The 22,061-nt window shown below is 45.3% G+C and overlaps 1 protein-coding gene across 3 annotated transcripts in view; it reads right to left on the bottom strand.

The window, feature by feature from the left end:
* The window catches only part of arhgef4 (Rho guanine nucleotide exchange factor (GEF) 4), a 102,538-nt gene that overhangs the window by 5,199 nt on the left and 75,278 nt on the right, over positions 1–22,061 (bottom strand). For all 3 annotated transcript variants that reach the window (XM_071517189.1, XM_071517190.1, XM_071517191.1), the window contains 7 exons: positions 11,258–11,409; positions 3,576–3,755; positions 2,873–3,073; positions 2,540–2,719; positions 1,837–2,069; positions 451–580; positions 208–339 (listed from right to left, as the gene is read on the bottom strand). In XM_071517189.1, coding sequence (XP_071373290.1) covers positions 208–339; positions 451–580; positions 1,837–2,069; positions 2,540–2,719; positions 2,873–3,073; positions 3,576–3,755; positions 11,258–11,409 — 1,208 coding nt within the window. The remainder of the gene's footprint in view (positions 1–207; positions 340–450; positions 581–1,836; positions 2,070–2,539; positions 2,720–2,872; positions 3,074–3,575; positions 3,756–11,257; positions 11,410–22,061) is intronic.

Genomic DNA, 22,061 nt, shown 5'->3' with positions numbered 1-22,061 from the left:
TCACCTTGCATTACTTAACATACTGTATGCTAAAGCATGCACACCAACAGAACTATCTACTGGAGACACAGAAATTATTTTAGTGCCAATGCTCTCATCTCATATTAGGTAAGGTGACCAATGGGCCATAACTGGAGTATGGTCAATAGCCTAGTTACTCCATGCATGTAAAGGTCATTATTGCAGCTATAAAATGAGCAGCCGCACCTTCTTGCAGTACACCATCTGATGGTCAAAGAGGAAGAACATTCGCTGTTGACTCTTGGCTTGAGGCTGGGACAGCTTGGTCAACTCCCCAGAGAAGATCAGATCAGAGCTCCTGCTGAGGACATCTTCACCCTGCAGGGAGGTACAGACACACACTTGTTACATGCTACTCATACCTTCTACGATTGTAATGAACAGTGCGAACTGAGAGATCACTGTGCAACAAGATGCCCTGCGCCACACCTCCCAGTCCTCTATGGAGCTCTGCCACTGGGCGATCTTGTCAATGTTCTCCAGGCGCCGTTTCCTCTCGTTGATGAGCCTGGCCACGTTCTTCATGGCGTTTAAGGCAGCCTCCACATCTTTGTAGTCCCTAAGGATCAGAGAGTTGTATGTGGTTGGTGTCTAAGGCTGAGCATCATCAGAAAATGTTTGATACTGATGCCAGTTCTACATCAGTACTTTTTTCTATATTTTTATTGTTGAATGAAAGCGTATTTAACAATGTAATAGAGTGAATTATTTCCTGTGTATAATTTGTACATGACATTTGTTTATCTAAATAGAATCAGACTCCGAAGAAGCGGAGTACCAATTCTAATAATTGGATATTTTGATGCCTTTTAGCGCCTTAAATAATACTGAATTCAGTACAGAAAAAAAATATATAGCAGCTATTCTACTATTTATAGTACGATATAAAATATTTATACAGTCTGAATAGAATAAGACCATATCTACCACCCATAGCTCAGAAAACTGACTAGATTTAAATGTTAGATTTTATTTGGACATAAAAGCACATAATATGAAACATCTTGAAAAATGATGGATGTAGGAGAGGCTTATTAGTTTGACCTCACATTAAAAATAACAGAATCTGAACTGACTGGCATAACATGAGAATACGCAGCGATGCAACAAGATATTTTATTAATTTTGCACATTTGTTGGAATTTCCCCATTGATACATAGATGATAACTGCACACAGAAAAATAGAAAATAAAGTAGAAAAGAAACTCCTCCTGTTACTTGCTAAAATGGCTGGTTAAGGAGAAAAACCTACCAGCCAGAGCCAAAATCTACCAGCATTTGGCTAGTGGCTAGTTATGTTTCTAGTCTGATGATAATGCTACATGCTACATGGTAATTAGCCTTTGAAATGAAAATAAGATTGTACAAATTTTGAAACGTGTACATGCATTATTTTTTATATTTCATATTTTCAATATTTCATTGTTTTTTCAGACACTAGTTCAATAATTAAGCTCTAGCTCAAATGGCCACAATTCCTGAGAACTTTGAATGAGCAAGGTTTTATTTTTCCTGAAAAAGACACAAGGAGCACAGGTGACAGACATTACCTTGCCTAAGTATTTAGCAGAATAAATCAAATGTACCTTGTTGAATTTATAATCAGATGTAAGTATTTTTGCTGTGATATAATATGATCATGGATCATGGATATCTGGCTATCCAAGTTAATAAACAAAAACTGGCAAATCTAGAGAGGAAAGAACAGTAGTGGCCCTATTGACATCAGTGCATAAGTGCAACATCGGACCTTGATCAAGCTTCACATCTTTAAAGCCTTCCCTGCACAAATACATAAACAACCGCCAAGTCACCTGTGCTGCGGATTGGTGTATTTGAGCAGCTCGGCCAGTTGCAGCGGGTACTTGCAGATCTTCTGAACGGGTGTGAGCAGGAAGCCATCCAAGGAAATGTCGATCATCTTCTGGAGAAGCCGGCAGGCCTCGAAGAAGAACACGTACTTGTTGACCTTCATGAGCTTGGAGAGCTGGACACAGGCGTTGGGGTGGTTGTTGCAATACTCCGAGTAGATCTGGAAATCTGTTTGCTGTGGGATCAGAGACGGCAAAAAATGTTTAGAAGCTAAGGAATGATTTAGGTTAAGGTTAGGGTTAGGGTTAGGGTTGGGGTTAGATTTAGACTGGTGATCCTGTTCCGGTCAGTGCCTAGAACTGACACTGGTAAGGTTAGAGGCCAACTCCCTTTGGCTCACCAAAAGCAAAATGTGCTCATAGTACTGTAAGGTAATTATGAGAATGCCAATTAGCTTGAGGGTTTTAGGTAATGCTTTATAGGAAAGAGGGTACAACAAAGAGACAATGTCAAATGTCCACAAGTCGCAGAGGAAATTGACTAATCAATGTCAAAAAGCAATTTTGTGGGGAAGATTTGAAAACCAGCTTTTATGAGATCTACTTCACTCGGCATCCCTTCTGATAGCATCATCTTGAATGCCTAATGCTTAAGTCTATAGGGTTTGCACACCTTCAAGTATTGAAGGTCTTCTAGTCTGCTTACGTGTTCGAGGAAGCAGCAGCCAATCTCGCTGAGGTGCGGCTGCTCCTTGTTGAACTTCTTCTCCAAGCCTTTAAGGAACTTCCTCTGGAAACGGTAGATCTCCTCGATGTTGCCGAAGATGGTGCGAAGTTGCTCTTCGGTGAACATGTCCGTCCTCTTGCGGCACTGTTTGATGTATCCCTGGGGTAAAAAGAAACAGGACCGTTAACCTCATGAACACAAACTGACTTCTCCGAATGGGAGCTGGGATAATGGAGCCATGTAAACAAGACAATATTTAATGTATTTTAGCTGTGAAGTGTGGAGAGGGAGCTTGAGAAAAAGCCAACGGACCTCGCAGATGTCCTTCAGGTGCTTGATGTAGTCTCTCTCTGTGCTCATGATCTCGTTGATGACGTTGGTCCTCATCTGCTCCTTGCAGGGCAAGCCGGGCCCCAGGAACAAGCCCAGCCCCGCCCGGTCCTCCTCTCCGGCCTGCGCCTCCTCCAGCTGGGCTAGATACTCCTCCATGGGCTCATCCTGGTTCACGCGCAACTGAGGTGCCAGGAAGACAGAGGTCACCGTTAATACCTCCTCTAATGTTATCGAAAATTTGGATTCCCAAAACATTCAGTGCTCAAGTAGCTCTGCCTGCCCTCTTTCATGAATTCTCTCTCCATGAACTACAGAAGCTCTTTTTATAAATGTATCTAATCTCATGAAAGTCAAGTACAGTACCAATTTAGTAATTGCTTCTGGCTTAATCTTGTGCAAGTGATTTCTTCGGTGAAACGCAAATGTTTTGAGAAGCCTACATCCTGTCAACCAAATGTTTTTCTCCTGGAAAGAAAAAATCTATACAAACCACATAGCAGGCTAATTGCAAGGCAAGGCTTCTGCAGATGATTACAAAAATCTTCAAAACCGGCTGAGGCTTCACGTTATTGCAGTCTGCCAATATTGCAACAGCTGCAGTCATTAATCAAACGGGGCAATTAAGCGCCGTATGGCCAAGCATTTCTGTCTATTTCAGGTCCCCGGAGAGAGCCTCCCTTACCCGTACGAAGCTGGCAGGGAACCAGCCCTCGCTGTCCATGATGCGGCCCCACCACCACTCCTTGTTGGTGGCGTCCACTACTTCGATGACGTCGCCCGCCTTGAAGCCCAGCTCCTGGTCGTCCATGGTGACGTGGTCCCAGAGGGCCTCGGCGTACACCACGCTGCCATCGCTGATCAGCTGGGGGAAGAAACACCAAAGGAGGGTAAGAATTCACATGTCAGTAGATGTTACTGCCAGTCTCGCTACGCAAGAGTAGGTGTTTTTAGCAGGAACACGAGTCACGGAGGGTGAAGGAATGTCATTAAGTTAGGTGTGATGGTGGCCCCGTTAGGAACGCAATGATTGTTGAAGCTACACTAGGCAAGATTTTTATGCAAAGTGCACCCATCTTAGTCTAAATCACAAAGTGTGGCAGCAACAGAGAAGAGCATCCCGTCCCCAGTAATTAAGATGCTGTAGATTCACCCTATTTGCCTATTTTCCAAAGTTAATTTCAGGTGTCAGGTATTGTCACTGGTGGGAAATCTCAGAGCAAAGGCAGTGACAAACCTAGGAGCAAAATACAAAAATGTCTCCTAAACAGCAGAGAGCAAGCTCTCCATCCAGAGACTCACCAACAATGGTTGAACCTGTAGTGAAAGGATTCTTTTTCACCATCTCCACCCCTACCAGTCACTAAGAAGACATTTAAGTACAAGGAGTATGCAGTTTACTAAGTCATATTACATGATTTCTGGGTAAAGAACATCCTCAAACCTTCAAAATTTCAAACCCACTGCCGCCAAAGTGTGAAGTTGCCTAGCGGAGCTTTGAGGATAAAATGTGAAAAACTTCACTTCAATGCCCAAAAAAATGCAATACAGTGTTACTGAATCAGAACAGGTGACCTTGAAACACAAAATGGCTGATATTAAACAACATAGGCTGAACAAGGTGTGTGCAGTGCAATCTATCTTGATGCTGTCACAAGGTTTACAAGGCAGGCCCATAATTCAGCACACAGTCGGTGACTTTGTAGCACCACAAGGTTCTGTGCCACCTCCCGTTTCACCGCAGATGACAACATAATCATTGAGCCATTACACAGTTAAGCTAACAAGCTGGGCTCCAGTGAGAAGGCATTGATTGCTTTGCTGGCCAAGTCTGAGTGCAGCATGACAGAAATCAATGTGGAGATAAGGTGGGGGGGGGGGGGGGGGTAGAGTGAGATGGAGACAGAGATACTGTAGAAGGAAAAGGATATGTGAAAGACAGAGGGAAGGAGGAGAGGGAGAAACGAAGCTAGAGCGAGATCCGAAGGAGATGGAGCCGGCGTTATTGATGAAGACACTGCAGTGGTCATATTTCACACTGCCTCGTACACAGCGCCAGTTGCACTGCGTCAACATGGCCTCAGGCTACCAGAGAGGCCATCCATTACGCTGCTCAGGCTCTCATTCTTGCAGAGCAGACACAAAATGCTGCTCGACCACCTCAGCAAACCATTGTGTTTCTCTGCAACGTTGTCTCTCTCGGGGCAAAAAGACGAATCGTCTTTTACTGTAACTGCTGCCATCCCGGTATGTCTCTCCCAGTGTCGAGCTCGTGTCGTTAAAGGTGCGATCATTTTATTTTTCTTTCTGTGATCTGGGGCTCGCTGCCATCGATCCATCATCGCGATGAGGGAAACAGACGTGTGTGGCTGTTGCTAAGCAACACACCCACACCATCTTGCTACTCCTCTGCCTTCCTCTCCAGACTCCACCATCCTTACCATACATGACGCCACAATATCCCCCTCCGAAATATTACAACAGTACACAACCAGATAAACCATGTTGTAAACAGATCTAGCATCATGACGTTGCTCATAGTGTCGGTGTCAAGTGTCACTATGGCAACAACATCAGAACCATCATTTAAACATGGGAAAATAAGGCTGTAACCTTTTATTTGCAGAATAGTTTACCACCTTTTTATGCTGACATAAAACTTTATGATATAAATCAATAGTATACATCATATAAGCAATATCAAATTGATGAAAGTTATAAGATGACTGGGTCGTTTAATGTAAAAAAAACATAAAGCTTTTGTGAAAGTATAATTGATTTTTGTTGATAATGGTGGTTGTTTGCCTTATGACGATGTCCAGCTGGAGGTCACAGTTTACCTTCCTTTTTATTTACCACTACATCACTGGATACTGTATAAGGCACAGTGTTCAGGCTAACCAGGATACACATGATCTCTCTCTCTCTCTCTCACACACACACACACACACACACACACACACACACACAGAAGCAGCTGAACCTCCGTCACCTCTGATCCTGATGTGAGCAGGTAAGCAGTACATAAACAGGCCTCTTCTGGATGAGACTCATGGACCAAAAGGCAACATTGACACACACACACACACACACACACACACACACACACACACACACACAGCCAGACTACCAGAAAATAGAATAATGTGGTTAAAAACAAGAATAAAAAGAGACAAAAGATACTGTGAATTTATGCCATAACAATAAAAATGACATGATAGAAAAGCAAACTCAATTACACACTAGCCTCATAACTGAGTCTTGGCTACAAGTCTACTAAGATTTGGATAATGGTTCATTTACCCCTTAGTCATGTATATCCTTCACATTCAAGCGATGCTATCGAGACGCTTCAGTGCTTGCTAATAAAACATATTAATATAATTTCCAGTAGCCTTAGTTAGCTTTGTCAGCTCAGAAGAACAGACAATAGCTACCTAAAAGTATCTAAGCATAGCCTAATATATCCTTTTCGAAATATGCAACGGAAGGAGCAAAGATGATTTTAGTTGTTAGTCCTCTTTATTAGCCCAAATGACAGACTCCATTATTTACATTTTACTTACAGATACAATTTATTAAACCCTTAAAATGTGGGTATATTCGCATATTTTCTCAAAGTGGTTGTCTTGGAGATGACAAGTTTTTCAGTTAACCCACTGTAACTGAAAATCCAGACGTATTTTACTTCAGTACAAATATATACAAACTTTTTACAGCCCAAAATCCATTCAAAATCCATGCTTAGCTATCACATATTGCCAGTCATTGTATCAAAAGCTGTGAAGGTATCATCTCCAATCCAATAAATCACTGTGTAAACAAAGCTAGTTGCGGGAGGGTGACAGTGCTTCAATGAAGTAAACACTGCCCTCTGCATTTCCTGTGCCTACTTGTGCAATGTATGGAAAAAAAACAATAGTTTTTGTGGTGCAAGTGCCCATGAAAAGTGTGTTAATCTGTCCATGGGAGCAGAGCACACATAGGCCAAACAGAGGCTTAACATACACACTTTTAGGATACACACACACACACATACACACACATGCACAGGTATTGAGGTTAAAGGAACAGTAACATGAAAACTGCAAGAGGAGGCTTTTACATTATATCATTACAGTATAGTCTTTCCTTTAGAGGCTTTACAGTTGTGTTACACATCTCCCAGCAACCATGTCTGGCTCCATCATGGAGGTCCAGTGGAGCACTGGCTATGCACAAATAATGGCTAAATATACAACAACCAGGCTAAATAGATAGATAGATAAATAGAGATATCTGGAAAAAGATTGTTGTAGTGTGGGTGTAGGTCAAGTCTGATAAGGTGGATTTGTTTCCAAATGTAGGTTACTGTGACACAGTAAACTGTCTTGTCTTTAGCTCTAGTCTCTACTCCAAAACATGAAGAGTTGTAGCTTGAGAAGAGTCAGCTCAGTTAACCTGAACAAACTGTTAGCTAGCTAACTAGCCAGCAGGCCAATTTGGCAAAGGTAACATGCAACTGCTAGCCACTTACAACGCACTACTAGATACATTAGCTAGTGTGTAAATCAGATGTATTTACCACAAACCAGTGACCGCTAGCTGATCAGATACTGTGGTTAGCTAGCTAACAAGCTGACATTATCTAAACACAAAATCAATCAGATGAAAGGATCAGTTCCCAGTCAAAAACAGCACAGAAATGAACCATGTCTATTCAGTTCAGTTTAGAAAAACGTTCAGCTGTTCACAGCTACTGTTAACGAAGAGCTGAGGACCTCCAATATGGCCGCCACAGGGTGTATAATGTCACATGAAAGCTCTCTATTATACTCAAATTATGCTAGTATACAATCATAGGAAACACACACACACACACACACACACGTCATATCCATTCTCCAAGTAAGTGTTATTCTGACTCCTACTGGTTTGTACCTGTGTCCTCCTGCTGGCATCCTGGACTCCCATCGACAGCGGCCAGCCCCCGGCTTCACCCAGGGCAACAGTCCTCTGCTCCGTCCCCCCCCCCCGTCTTTTCCTCCTCTCTAGAAGCCCGTGTGTGCGTGTGTGTGAAGTGTGAGTCTGAGCATGTGTGTGTGTGTGTGTGTGTGTGCGTGCGTGCGTGCTCTACTGGAAGGCCAGCAGGAACATGAGCACCACGTTGATGATGACCAGCAGCATCATGATGAGGAACACCACCACCTTCTGGGTCTCGGGGTGCAGGTTGCAGCGCAGCAGGGTGTTGAGGAGGCCCATCCTCTGCCTGCTCCACCGCCCCGAGCCGCTGCCCCGCGCCATCAGGCCCGCCGCCGCCGCCGCCGCCGCCTCCTCCTCCTCCCCCTCCTCCTCCTCCTCGCCGCCGCCGCCCCTCCTCCCCCGCCGCCGCCGCTCCCTCAGCGCCGAGCCGCCGCACCACACCGCGTCGCCCCGTCCGCCGCCCCGACTGTCGCCGTTCTCGAGCGCTCCTCCTCCTCCTCCTCCTCCTCCCCTCCTCCGCTCGGCACCGGCGGCCGCCTCCTCTTCCTCTCCTGCCACTTTGCCGAACACCCCGGCTTCGCGCCCCACCCCCCCCCTACCCCTCACTCCGGCCTGCCTTTCGGAGGCTGGGTGCGTTATTTGTGTCGGCGTGTGTGTGCCGTGTGTGCGTTAGATGCTTCTTCTTCTTCTTCCTCCCCCCTCCTCCTCCTTCTCCTCCTCCGCCTTTTACTCCCTTTCTCCTCTTTTCGGACTCAGGCGCCTAAGCCCCCCTTGCTTCTCTCGCCTTTCTTCCCCCCCTTTTGTTCGTCTTCGCTCTCTCTCTCTCTCTCGGTCGGGATGTCAGGACGAGAGGCGGAGGACAGGATGCTGCGTCTCTCCCGTTTTATCCTTCATGCTCATCCCTCCCCCCTCTTCTTCCTCTTCTCCTGTTTTTTTTTTTTTTTTTTTTTTATCCTTCTGTTCTCTCCTCTTGTTCTCCGGCCCGTTCTTCCCTCTCGTTCTCTTCGCACATCAGCCTACGTACGCGCACAGCCGTTTTTCTCTACCGCTCAGACCTACCGGCCATTTGTTCTCCTGTTCGCTCGCTTTCTCTCTTCTTCTTTTTTTTTTTTTTGTACCCCCTTTCCGTCGCTCCCCCCCTTTTTCTCTCTCTCTCTCTCTCTCTCCGTTACGCGAGTACACTCCAGCTAAAATGGTGCTCGGTACTCTGCCTGGAGCTGCGCTGCCTCAGCCATCCATCTAACTACCAGGATCGCCCTCTTTTTTTTTTTTTTCTCCTTCCTCTTTTTTTTTTTTTTTTTTTGTGCACCCACCCTCACACAGCCGGCAGCCAATCAGGACGCGGAGTGTGTCAGCGTATCCTGGATACCGGAGTGGTTGAGGCAGGGGCCCTAGCAACCCCAGGGAGGGTGGAAGAGGGGAGGGGAAGGGAGGGTGAGATGAGAGGGACAGAGGGAGGGAGGCGGTGGAGGCCATGCAGAATAATGGACTACTCCCAAGGGAAATGTGTGTGTGTGTGTGTGTGTGTGTGTGTGTGTGTACGCATGAGTGCCCGCAGCCATTCGTTCGCAGGGAGGCGTGAACATATATTTTATGCATGCGTGCGTGTGTGTGTGTGTGTTTCCCTGCGCATATTTTTTTTTCTAGATTTTCTGTGTCTTCCCCTTCTCCCTCAGGTATACCATCATCACGCCATCCGCAGAATAAAGCCATTATAAGTAGGATTAGCGCTATTATTTTCCCGCGATTATCATACCGCAGTTTTAGCCAATTAGGTTGTGGTGTGGCTGACCAGGGTGAAATCATTGAGCCTTTTTTTTTTTTTTTTTTCTCTCCCTGGTTCTCCACCTCTCCATGGGACTGACCTCAATATGCAGGTGGAGCCGACATGTCTACACCATGCTAGCTTCACGTTCATTCACGCAGGCATGTGCACACACACACACCGGGGTAACAAGAATAAGCATAACTAGGAATAGGAACTGCAGTACATCTGGATACGACTTTTTCAAAACATGAAAAATGAGAGGAGATGCTAATTTTTGGGGATTTGCTTGGGTCGAATATAATGAAAGATTGTTTTGAAAAGTGTGACACTGCACCCATTTCCCTCTGATAAAATAAAACAAAAACCCTGCAGCCTCAAAATGACTGGTCAATACTGTGATTTGTATTCATTTGTGATTTTGTTTTTCAACCAATAATAACAGTTCCTTGCAAGTCCAAATCCCTATTTGTCAGAGTGCAGACCTCAAAATCATCACTTCACCATCACACAACATTATGACTTCAAACACATTCACAAACTTGCCCTATGTGTCCTGTTTTAATGTAAATCCCTTTGCAACTTTGTGACACTGTTTTGACAAGTAAATACTGTCACCCTGATAAGATCTACATGAAGAAATGCTTCACTGAGTGCACTTATCCGCTCCGTAAATCGCATCCCATCGGGCTCGTGCATCAGCAGGGTCTAGAGTTGGTATCCATGACGACCAAATAACCCAGCATCCTCGGCGCTTGTGTTTACCGCCGCTCTCAGCCAAGCGGCAACGGCAGCCATTTCTAGCCCTCTGCTGAGGCCGCGCTCCAGTGCATTCACTTGCCATCCTATCCTTTGCATCTGGCCTTATATATATATATATATATGCCCTTCACGCTCTCTGATCTATTCCATACAGTTATGCTTCTTGAATGCCCTTCCCTGTCAAATCTAGTCTACCTTATAGCAATAACATGAATGAATTGGCATAATAGAAACATTATCTGTTTGACTTTTTTAACACTCTCGCAAGGGTGATTTGGAAAGAGCAACAGCGAATGCACAACAAGCAGAACGGACATTTTAGATTTAATTTTAGATTGTATTTGGAGACGGCAGCCACTTTCTTTTAGGAAGGCGGGCTGCAGCGTCTCTCACCTCCTTTACTGCTCTGCCCCCAGTCAGTCGGGGGAGAGGCGTGGAGGAATTCATGGCGTTTAGTCACAACAATGAAGCAATTTAGTTTGTTCCCCCGGAGGGAGCGACTCAAACCTTTTCTGCACTCCTATCCCCGCAGAGCCTCCAAATTGTATTCTAATGCTGCAGTAATTGTTTTGGGGGGAATGTGGTTTGCCGTAATCCGTCACGGCAATTCTGCTGAACAACCAGGAAGTGGGAGGAGTTTGGATTTCAGCCTCAATCAGCCTCATTAAGCGATGATGTCGACCCGCAATGCATTAGTGCCCCATTCATACAGAATGCCAAGACACTAAGCAGGAAGACCAACCGGAAGTTCCATGCACGCACACCACTCCTCTGCCATAACTATCTACTATGCAATAACTACTGTGGGTCACAGACATGTCAGCTTGTATAAAGACAGACGGGGAGAAGACTGGAGAGCATGTTTCCATGCTGCATACCTCGTTGATGGCTAGCTGCTCTCCTCCTCCTCCTCCTGGGTGTCCGAAACGGTGTCCGGAGCCGCGAAACTCCTCGTACAGCAAATCCTCCTCGCTGCCCAGCTCGTCGCAGAGGCCGGACTTCTCCGACGCTCCGTCGGGGACCACCACCGCTGAGGGGGGGGAGGAAGGAAGGGGAGGATGGAGGGGAGAGAAAGTTGGTTTATGGTCAGACTCGAAGTGTGCCGAGTTGTGAGTTTTGCTCGACCCTGAAATTGCAGTTGTGTCATGGCTAGATTCACATTTTCTTGGGCATGTTGCCCAGAGCAAGCAGGCTGGGGTTCAGTGTCTTGCACAAGGACACATGGCTGTTGATGGATACACATTGGATGTTTTGGGGATTGAACCCATGTCCTTTCAGTCAAGAGACGTCTCTCTCAACGACCACTAGGTGGGCCCACCCTTCTACCCAACTGGATTGATGAAAAGCTTAGTATCATATATAACACTGAAGACTGTAGACTTGAGGCTATTTGAAAGGCACAAAGTATAACGCAAATCACAACACCTCAGTCAGCAGTATGCTGATTTATGCATCTTGCATTACACCTATGCCAGTTAAGTGCGTGCCAAGTAAAGTAATAGGAGCCTGGCCTTATTGTAAACTCTAGAGAAGACTTCAGCTGATACAGGTGTAGGCGAAGGCTCATACTAATATTTTTGGATTGAACCTGCCGATAGCCAATACATTATGCTAATATAAATTTGATCCTTCTCCATTGAAAGCCATAATAATGAAATTGGTTTAGGTTGATTTACAGCCTAACTCTAATTTAGAGTTTGAGTAACAAACCATAGGCCTTCCACAAAATGTGCTTTGCCTTGCTTAGGAAAATATGTGTCACTGCCTATTGGGGGCAATCAGCTCTAAGAAAGAGTGACACTGTGACCCTGGAGCTGGGGTGACGGGAGTGTGTGTATGTGTGTGTGTGTGTGTGTGTGGGGGGGGGTATTGGAGTGCCTCTGTGCCACCAAATAACCCGAGCACATAAACCTTTGAGCACAGTCGACCCTCACACCCATACAGTCATACAGCCGCTGACATCATCCCAGCATGCTTTGGGTCGGAGGGCCTGCCAGCCAACAAAGCTGTCAGTATGAATGTCCACTGACAACACCCCCTGCTGCTTGACAACACTACCCACATTTTTGGCTGTGAGTCTAGGCAAATTTTGGTGGTATTCCTAAATAAATTCTCGATTAAATGCTAGGTAGCTTAAAAATAGATACAAGTTGCTTTTCTGAAATGCTCTCTCTGGTAGGACAGGCAGAACTTGGACGACGTTTCGTGAACAGACATCAAACAGACACCTGCCATTCTATTGCGTAATGCTCGCTCCAGACGCATGAAATTTGCAGACGTGAACTCTATTTTTGGCGGCCCCTTTTCGCTGCTGCTTCTTCTGTGCTCACCTTCCCACAATCCTCCACAGACTTTATACCCTCACTGTTCACACGTCTTCTCTGGTGACAAGTGGCCAGACAGGAGCCATGATGGAGCGGTTCAAGTATCCACAGCAAGCCCTGTTTTTGTGTTTCTGGTGTTTTTCTGTCATATACACACAGTCCATCCACTGTGTAATACTTGTTTGCTCCATTGGTTTTGTTAGTTGGTTTGATTTTGCGTTGATATCTTTTCAACAAGTCTTGGCAAGGGGACACATAGAATATACTTAGGGTTAGGCCTAAGTTTAGACAAACAGATTAGTTTGTCGATATTGGCCTTTTATTACAAATCATATATGGTCCAGTCAGTGTCATCCGCCTCTGAAAAATTAAATCAATTGTGTAATTGATCACTGGTTGTCTATGGGAAGCCCTTAACCTGAATTGATTCTAAAGAGACATATAGATCAGAATTCACACAACTATGCATGACTATGATTTATTATAACTATTATTATTCTTATCCTGGATTTAAGTGGGAGGTTTTAGTGTCCCATGATGGTCTAATTGCTGTTTCAGAGGCTTTTCCACCCTGATTAGAATCAAATTATGGGGAAAACACAGATTTTTTTGGCATGAAAATGGTCAAATTGAAAGATACTGAATTTCTGCACAAAATATCAGCTATCAGAAGCTTCAACACAAAACAATATCCATATTGGCCTCTTCTCTTTCCTCCCATCCCGTCTCTTTCACAGAAAGCCACTTTGAAGTGACTGTCTGAACTCCGGAGTGCGGCTACCTGGCTGACGGGCTAAAAATAACTCGCTGTCACACCTCATCATCGGCGTCACCCTCGCCAACAGCTGTTGCCACGGAGGGCGTCTCCGTGGTGACAAATCACCGTGGAGACGGAGAGAGACGGGTGTAATGAGAGCGCGTGCGGAGCGCCTCGGGCGATTGGGGGGGGGGGGGGTGGGGGACAGATTCGGAAACAAGACTCAGCTATTATGAGTGTACAGGGCTGGGGGGGTGGGGGGGCGGGGCTGGGGGGAGCGGGATAGTGTGTAAAAAAAACAGAGCCGGATGCTTCCTTTTCCACTTCAGTTAACTAGGAGAATGAATAGTGCGCCACATTCATCTCAACATGTGTCCTCTCTTCTCTCTTACTCTCCCCCCGGGGGGAAATACACAGCATATGAAATTTGCATGTAAACGCATCATCTCCTACTATAAAGTGACATCACCGACATGACCGTGCAAGTTGCGGCTGACGCCCTCACGGGGGCAGTGTAGGACCCGGTGACTGGCCGTCCGTGTCATGATGTGGAGACATGGCAGGGCTCCAGGTATCGACTGGCCTTTATTCGTCGGGAGCCTGCGAACCAGCGGGGCTCGAGAGGGAGAGAGAGAGAGGGGGAAAAGGATGGAGGGGGGATGAGAGTCCGCCCCACCTCCAGTTTCACATAACGGCATATCCTCATTTTCACGTTTACAGCGTTGTTTGTGTGATCACGGCTGTTTTGTCCCCAGATCTCTCACTGGGCTTGATTCAGCTCTATTCCGACACGTAGCTGAAAATGAGATGATTGGAAAACAACAACATGAATACGCTATGGGATGTTTAGATGTAAGGCATCCCTCTTCCTTTTTTGATTGCATCGGCTATATTAGCCATACCTCTGTCACGCTATGCTGTCATCCCCCAGAGATGAGAACAAAAGCAATCAGTGTCATCTATTGAATTGTCCCCAGTGGTTTCAGATAGGTGTTCCCGCCGTGTCACTCGCAGCGGGGAAGCAGATCTGAATACAGCGTTTAACCGTGAGTGGCAGTCGCCTCTCGCTCGGCTGGCGAGCCTGTCCTTGAGACACGCGTGTGTGTATGTGTGTGTGTGTGTGTGTGTGAGTGCGTGCTATTACTGCGAGGGTTGAAAAGATGACGGGTCCTACTGATGCTGATGGGATCACAATTCTAAGCCAGTGGGGATATGTGCTAGTATAATAGAAAGAACAGAACACTGATTTAAATAGGTTGTGTGTGTGTGTGTGTGTGTGTGTGTGTGTGGCCACAGTGCAGCAAAGCTGAGGGAATGCGTGTTAGTGTGTGAGCGAGTTCAGACTGTAGCATTTAATCATCCTGAGCCTCTGGATGTGGGTTAGCCATATTACCAGATCAGATTTGTCTGCGTAGAGAACATTCAATACTCGCTGGCACGAGAGTGTGTGTGTGTGTGTGTGTGTGTGTGTGTGTGTGTGTGTGTGTGTGTGTGTGTGTGTGTGTGTGTGTGTGTGTGTCTGTGTGTGTGGGGCGAGCTGAGGAACTCGAGCGTAATGACTGCACTTTCATTATATGTGTGTGTGTGTGTGTTGCTGGCAGTAGCGTGGCACGTGCCTACTAGTACCATGTGAGTGGATCGCCTCATACAACTGGCTGGCCTGAAGGTCAGAACTAAATTATGAAAAATATTGGTAGCACTTTATATTATGGTGCAGAAATTACAGGGTAATTATTGTGTAATTACATAGAAGTTATCAGGAAGTAACTGGTAATTTCTGGTAATAATGAGTAACTCTCTCTAATTATAATCTCTAATTTCTTGGTTAAATGCTGATAATTTCTGGTGATAATGAGTAATTATTAGCATGTAATGTATTAAGTTGTGCAATCATTACTGAGTAATTACTATGTAATACTTGCCTTTCCAATACCTATTATGAAAGTACTAGATAACCCCAAGGGAACTGTACTGCCAAGTGAAGTCAGGCTTGATACCTCAATATTACACTTTACTCTGTAGTTACTTTATTGACATTGACAGGTCTGTGGGACAGTTTATGGTGGCCTGTAAAGGACAGAAATATGTCACATTTTCACAATAGAATGAATTCAAATTGGTGGTTTTTCTTTACCACGACATCCCTGGTTTAAACTGATAATGATGAATCTATCAGGAAGACTCAATAAGGAGTAATTGCATATTGGACTAGCATGTTTTGTAGCGTGTTTACATAGAAGATGTTACTTTGTTCTCTATGTGACTTTTACTGTATTTTCATTTTTTGCCTTACTCTTTCTTTATGCGATTTTGATTTTGACTTCAGACATTGTTGGTCTGACACGTTTGTCATGATGTTGCTTTCTTGGCCATGTCTCCCTTAAAGAAAAAAAAAAAAAAAAAGACATTGTTAATCTTCAAAAGACTGACGCAGCCTGACTGAGGCTTTTCAGAAAAGAATGGGAGAGAGAGAGAGAGAGAGGGAGAGACAGAGAGAGAGAGAGAGAGAGAAGAGAGAGAAATTGAGTGTATGTGTTGTGGACATTTAGAGGAGACTGATCCGCTTTCATGTTAACCTACTATAATGAATATTTGGCCTTCAGAGCATGTTTGGGGGAAATGAGATCAATCCAGTCAGATGAAAGGAGAGATACCTCTCGTATCTCAAATATCCGGCCACGAAAGTGAATTACAGTGTTTTACCCACTGTGGCAGAAAACAGTGATATCAACAGCCTCGCATCTGGAAGCACAATAAGCGTTGTTGTGCCCCATACACCATGACAAAAACATAACTTAGAACATAATGTGGAGCAATGCTTCAAATTCTATCTTTTACAGCCCTGTGTGTGCGTGTGAATGAGTGAATAGAAGACATTTAGGTGACCTTCTGGCAGCCATATTGGAAATCCTCAGCTCTTCAGCAACAATGACAGAGTAGCTGCTTGCATTTCTAAACTTCTGCCTCAATTTCTGTGCTGCTTTTGACTGGGAACTGAACATTCTGCCAATGATCCATCGAATAATGTCGGCTTGTTAGCTAGCTAGCATACCATCACTGTCTAGTTGTGATTTGCCAAGTTATGGCTAATAGCTAGTAGAGGCTAGTAGATGCATGTTAAAGGGCTAGTCTGACTTTTTGGGAGTTTGGCCCATAGGTAATATGTGACGAGAGGATTGGCACCAAAATCATCTCTGTGTCTCCAGTAGATAGTTCTATCTGGTGTGCATGCTAACGCTTTAGGATACAGTATGTCAAGTCTAGCATTATCCTAAAAGTGAGAACCTGTAGCTGCTGTAAGGCTGAATGGTTAGTTCATTTTAATGACACATGTCCAAACCTGCCAGGTTGTTTAGGGTTTAGCGAAATAGACAAAAGAATCCACTCTTTGGAGCTACTTTCAATGGCAGAAGATCTTTCTTCCCACAAGACTTCAGCTGTAACTTCCTATAAATGTGATGAAGACTGAGATTTTTTCAGAAGTCATTAATCTACAGGTCATAGAAAAAATATTGGATCACTAAAATCTATCTATCTTCATACTTTGGATAATGCTAGCTGCTAGTTGCAGGTCCTTGCTGTGAGTTCGGTCCCACTCCCTTTCTCTTTCTGTCCTTACTGCCTAACCCTGTCCCCCACCGACGGTGTCCATTCATCTTTCGATCATTCCCAAATTTCCTCATTGCGCTACATCTCATTTCCCACTTTGTCCTTTACGCATTTCTGCCTTTCATTCAAAATAGGCATGAAATATGAGCTGGCTGGCTGTCAGAACACTGCTAGAGGCTTGTCAGTGTTGACTGGCGGGCACTGCATGAAACGAATATGTAAACAAATATGTACTCCGGTGGTGGAAGAAGTACTCTGATCCTTTACTTAAGTAAAAGTACCAATACAGCAATGTAAAAATACTCCATTACAAGTAAAAGTCCTGCATGAAAAATCCTACTAAAGTAAAAGTACATAAGTATTAGCAGCAAAATGTAGTTAAAGTATTAAAGTAAAAGTAGTGGTTTGGTCCCTCTGACTGATATTTTATTATATATGACATTATTAGATTATTAATACTGAAGCATCAGTGTGTAAGCAGCATGCTACTGTTGTAGCTGCTGGAGGTGGAGCTAGTTTGAACTACTTTATATACAGTTAGCTAGTTTAGTCCAGTGGTTCCCAACCTAGGGGTCGGGCCCCTCCAAAGGGTCACCAGATAAATCTGAGGGGTCGTGAGATGATTAATGGGAGAGGAAAGAAGTTCTGATACACAAATCTGTTTTCAGTTTTTGGACTTTTTCTCTCATCTTTGATTTTTGCTGAACTATTGGATAATTTGAACATTTATTGAAATTAAACCATGTGAGATTTAGAGGGAAAAATCACTATTTGGTGGAGCTGTTAACAACTCATAGACATCTGAAATGTGACCCGACTACACACTGCTTTTTGTAAGACGTCAAAAGCCAAAAGGGTTGGAAACCACTGGTTTAATCTTTTACAATGTGTTGTATTTTAAAAGCTTGTTATATTATCCATTGTGTCAAATCTCCATCTGAAAAGTAACTAAAGCTGTCAAATAAATGTAGTGGAGTAGAAAGTACAATATTTCCCTCTGAAATGTAGTGGAGTGGAAGTATGAAGTAGCATCAAATGGAAATACTCAAGTAAAGTACAAGTATCTCAAAATTGTACTTAAGTACAGTACTTGAGTAAATGTACTTAGTTACTTTCCACCACTGTATGTACCAGTGAATGAATGTGATGGGGAATCGTCCTGGGTGCTGTCCCAATGTCCACAATGTTGGTGTTCAGATCAGCAAAGCACCTCTGGAAATGTTACTTGACTGCATCACAGATTAACCTTTAGTTTTATTTGTCGGTATGCCATCTCTAAGTTGTTGATATGCTTTTTGCACCGATGCCACCAAAACAAATTGCAGTGGATTTATTGTACTCGGCGAATAAAGCGTCTCTGATTCGGTTACTTATTTAAGAAGCGGTGCAGCAGGAGATTGGGCAAAGTGCTTTGCGTGTCCACCTCTGGGCACAGCGTGGCACTGGCATCGCCCCCTCTCTCTGTTATAGGAGCTGACGGATTGGAGTCGGGCGCCTTGCCAAATGCTCCTTCAAGGTGACAGAGTCCCCCGATGGCCGGCGCCTCATCTGCCACTTCCCCGCAGCTCAGCAGGCACACATGTGTACACACAGACACGCGCACATTCACAGATGAACTTTTCCCCCTTTTCCCCAAACAGCAAATCCATCCATCTAGAGAAAGGGGTAAAGGCGTCTTTGATACCTGAGGTTTTTAATCTAGGGCTTCCGCTAATGGACGGGGATGAGGATGTTCCAAGCGCCCCGGGTTACGAGTTCAGATCTCCGCCGGGACGCCGCGCTGCCCTCAAACCCACCTGTGCCCCAGTGGAAAAAAAATCCAATTATAGAAATGGCTTTCCCGCCTTCAGAGGAGCAACAAAACTGCACAAACGGTGCGGCGAGTCGGGAAGCGAGCGCGTGGGAATATAAGGTCGCCGAAAGATGCGGGAAGATTTCATTATGTGTGGAAATGCGATGAAAAGTCGCCCGGTTACTGCAAGACTCGCCGACCTGTGCGCAGACATAGAGGGATATAGATGTTTTTTAGACACACAGACAGGCACACACCTCTCTTCATTATCCTTCAGGGTGTAGACAACTTATTTGTAATGTCTGCCCACCTCAGTTTCCCAGTGCCAGGCAGTGAAAACAAACTCGGCTGTGGGTGGAGAGGCATCACAAAGACCAACTAACTAAGACCTTGTTCCCCAGCAGCTGGTCAGTTTGAGAGAGAATTCTCATGACAAAGCTATAGCCAGGTGTAGAGATGGGACGATATATCGAAATTCAATGTATCGCGATACAAAAATGTGACAATACGTATCGTGGGACAGAAAAATGAATCGTGATATTAGCTCTGTTTTATTCTGCTGTAGTAATCACAAATGAGACGCTTGACCATCACAATTTCACAAGCTCTCCATCCAAATTATATTATTGTCACTTTATAATGACATTTTTAATATTGTTGTTTACATTCTAGTGGCCAATGACATCACTAGAAAGATTTGTATCTCAGAAATAAACAGAATTCTGCACAGTCAGACTTTGCTGTCATTGAACTTTTATTTATGACATTGTATCATGGTTGTATCAAATCGTGAAGCCCATATCGCGTATCAAATCATGGACCATAACTGATTTTTTATAAAACAGCAATATCGGCCCACGATATCACCATAACAGATATATCAGTCTAACCCTACTCTCTATCTGTCAGACGTGCAGATGTTCACTACACATACACACACACACACACACACACACAACCGCACTCATCCCCCGAGCCCCGAGAGGCCGCCAGGGGATGCGAGGGCCCCCGCCGGGAGGTGTCACCCGGTTGACAGGGGGGGGGGGGGGGGGGGCGACAGAGGCAGCTAGGCTTTTAAGTGAAACAATCACGTCTGTCATAAGGAGTCATGTGGGTCTGGAGGCACTAGAGAGAGGACGGGGAGGGAGGGTGGGGGGTTTCAAACATTATCAAACAGACAGTTTCTATTTCCAAATTCCTCCCGTCTCTCTTTCCGACCCATTCTCTCTCTCTCTCTCTCTCTCTCTCTCTCTCTCCTGCTCTCCCTTTTCTGTCGTCCCCTCCGCAATCAGCCGGGCCTGTCGACCTAGTTGTGTTTTGGTCCGTGACTGTTGACTGTGAGGACTGTGATGTGGTTAGTGTGTGTGTGTGTGTGTGTGTGTGTGTGTGTGTGTGTGTGTGGGGGGGGCAGTTATGAAAGGGGTGGCTGCGGATGTTGTGCGAGAACTAACCGTGCATTTCATATCCCTCTAGCCTGCAATTATACCCGCAATTTATCGGCACAATTTGCAGACAATATTTTTGGTCCCCCCTGTCGAGCGTTGTGTTTGTGATCGGGCTCCTGGTCTCCTGAAAGCAGCCAAGACGGCACCGCCGGCGTTCGCATCCACGGTGAATCTCTGCCATCCATAATAAATGCGTGTGTTTTACGCTAGAACCTCTTTGACTGACTGACTTATTCCCTGGATAACCTGGGAAATTCTCACTCTAGGTATCATTACCGACGGATTTCCTCTCTCTTTCCCATTTGGGCTACCGCTGGATCGTGCTTGTATACCGTATTTCCTCTGATAGTGGCCGGTAGTCACTTAAAAGCCGGGTCTCCGATAATGGCCGGGGCCGTGGTCGACACGAACAAATAAAGGCCGGCCCCTAACGGCTACCTAACGAACCCAAACAGAAGCAGATCAGAAAATAAGGAGGCTTCATACTAAAATATGAGCAAATATACTTATCAAACAGAGGGAATTAGAAATAAAGGCCTGTCTCTAATATAAGCCTGCTTCCAATAAAGGCCTGGTCCTCTTTGCAGTTGAGGTAAATAAAGGCCTGGGCCAATATTAGAGGAAATACGGTATGTGTGTGATCAGATGCATGTGTGTGTCCACGGCTAAACCCAGGCTTAAGGGGAGCAACACGAAGCTAAGCAGAATCTGACATCCAGCTTCTGCCTACTGTACAGCAGAGGACTGCTGAAAGTCGAACGCGGCGTGGCACCTCGCCAGTTTTTTCGCGGATTCTCGTCTTTCCGGCCTAATGGGGCTCCAGAAGTCATAATGAGAAGATAATGTATTTTTTTTTCACGTGCGCAATCGACCGATCCGGTCTGATCTGACAGAACGCGGTGCGGCTCAACAGGTGCTTGCATCGCTGATCGAGTCTGGAACTGGAAGCGGAATGCTGTACTTTCTCGCAATTGTCCCGACTATCTCTCGTGGGTTACAGGCCTCAATGGAAAAATAGCGGAATATTGAGTAGTATCGTTTCCTTAAATTCTACTGCTGAGAAACTGCCATCGAGTAAATCCCCTCTGCCACAGGTGTACGGGGGGGGGGGGGATGCTGAATTAATGATGAGGTTTGGGATCGCGCAATGTCCACAAACATCTACCTCGCCGCCGCTGATGGTGAGGTAGACTCGCACACACACCCGGTCCCGTTCTCCTCGGTGATGAACGACCTTCCATTGATCTTTGACTGATTGCGACGCCGTTCGAGGGGCCCGGGGTCAGGGGGGGTCAAACACACCCTCGCTAGGCGATTAGAGCAGGAGGAGGTTTTTTTGGAGGGGGGGAAATCGTTGCTACAGTCAACAGTAGCGAAGATTAAAGGCACTGGGATTAATGCCTCTACGCCGTGGACTGGCTGAAAGCACCCATATACTACACAGCGCTAATATGTCACAGAGCAGACTGCATGCTTTTATATAGAACCTCATACACTTGGAAGGGGGAAGGTAAAAAGGGAGGGCGTCTTAGGAAATGCGGTACCTCGTTCGTTCTGTTGTTAGGGGGACGTCAGGGGAGGGTGGAGAGAGGAAACTTAATAGGGTGTCTGGTTGTGGCTGGCAACATCAAACAAGTACTGAATCAGAGCGAGGGGGATCGATGCGGATCACCAGCAGAGGCGACCGGCCTCTCTGGACGTATTGATCCGGACCCAAAATGGCTTTTGGCCTTGTAGTGCAGTATACGCTGAACT

The sequence above is a fragment of the Centroberyx affinis genome, unplaced genomic scaffold (assembly GCF_046629955.1).
Source record: "Centroberyx affinis isolate AG114_WGS23_722 - 3 ecotype Tasmania unplaced genomic scaffold, CSIRO-AGI_Caff_v1 ptg000472l_1, whole genome shotgun sequence".
Lineage (NCBI taxonomy): Eukaryota > Metazoa > Chordata > Actinopteri > Beryciformes > Berycidae > Centroberyx > Centroberyx affinis.
The sequence above is the reverse complement of the archived record's forward strand: the minus strand, read 5'-3'. Positions and strand labels throughout refer to the sequence as shown.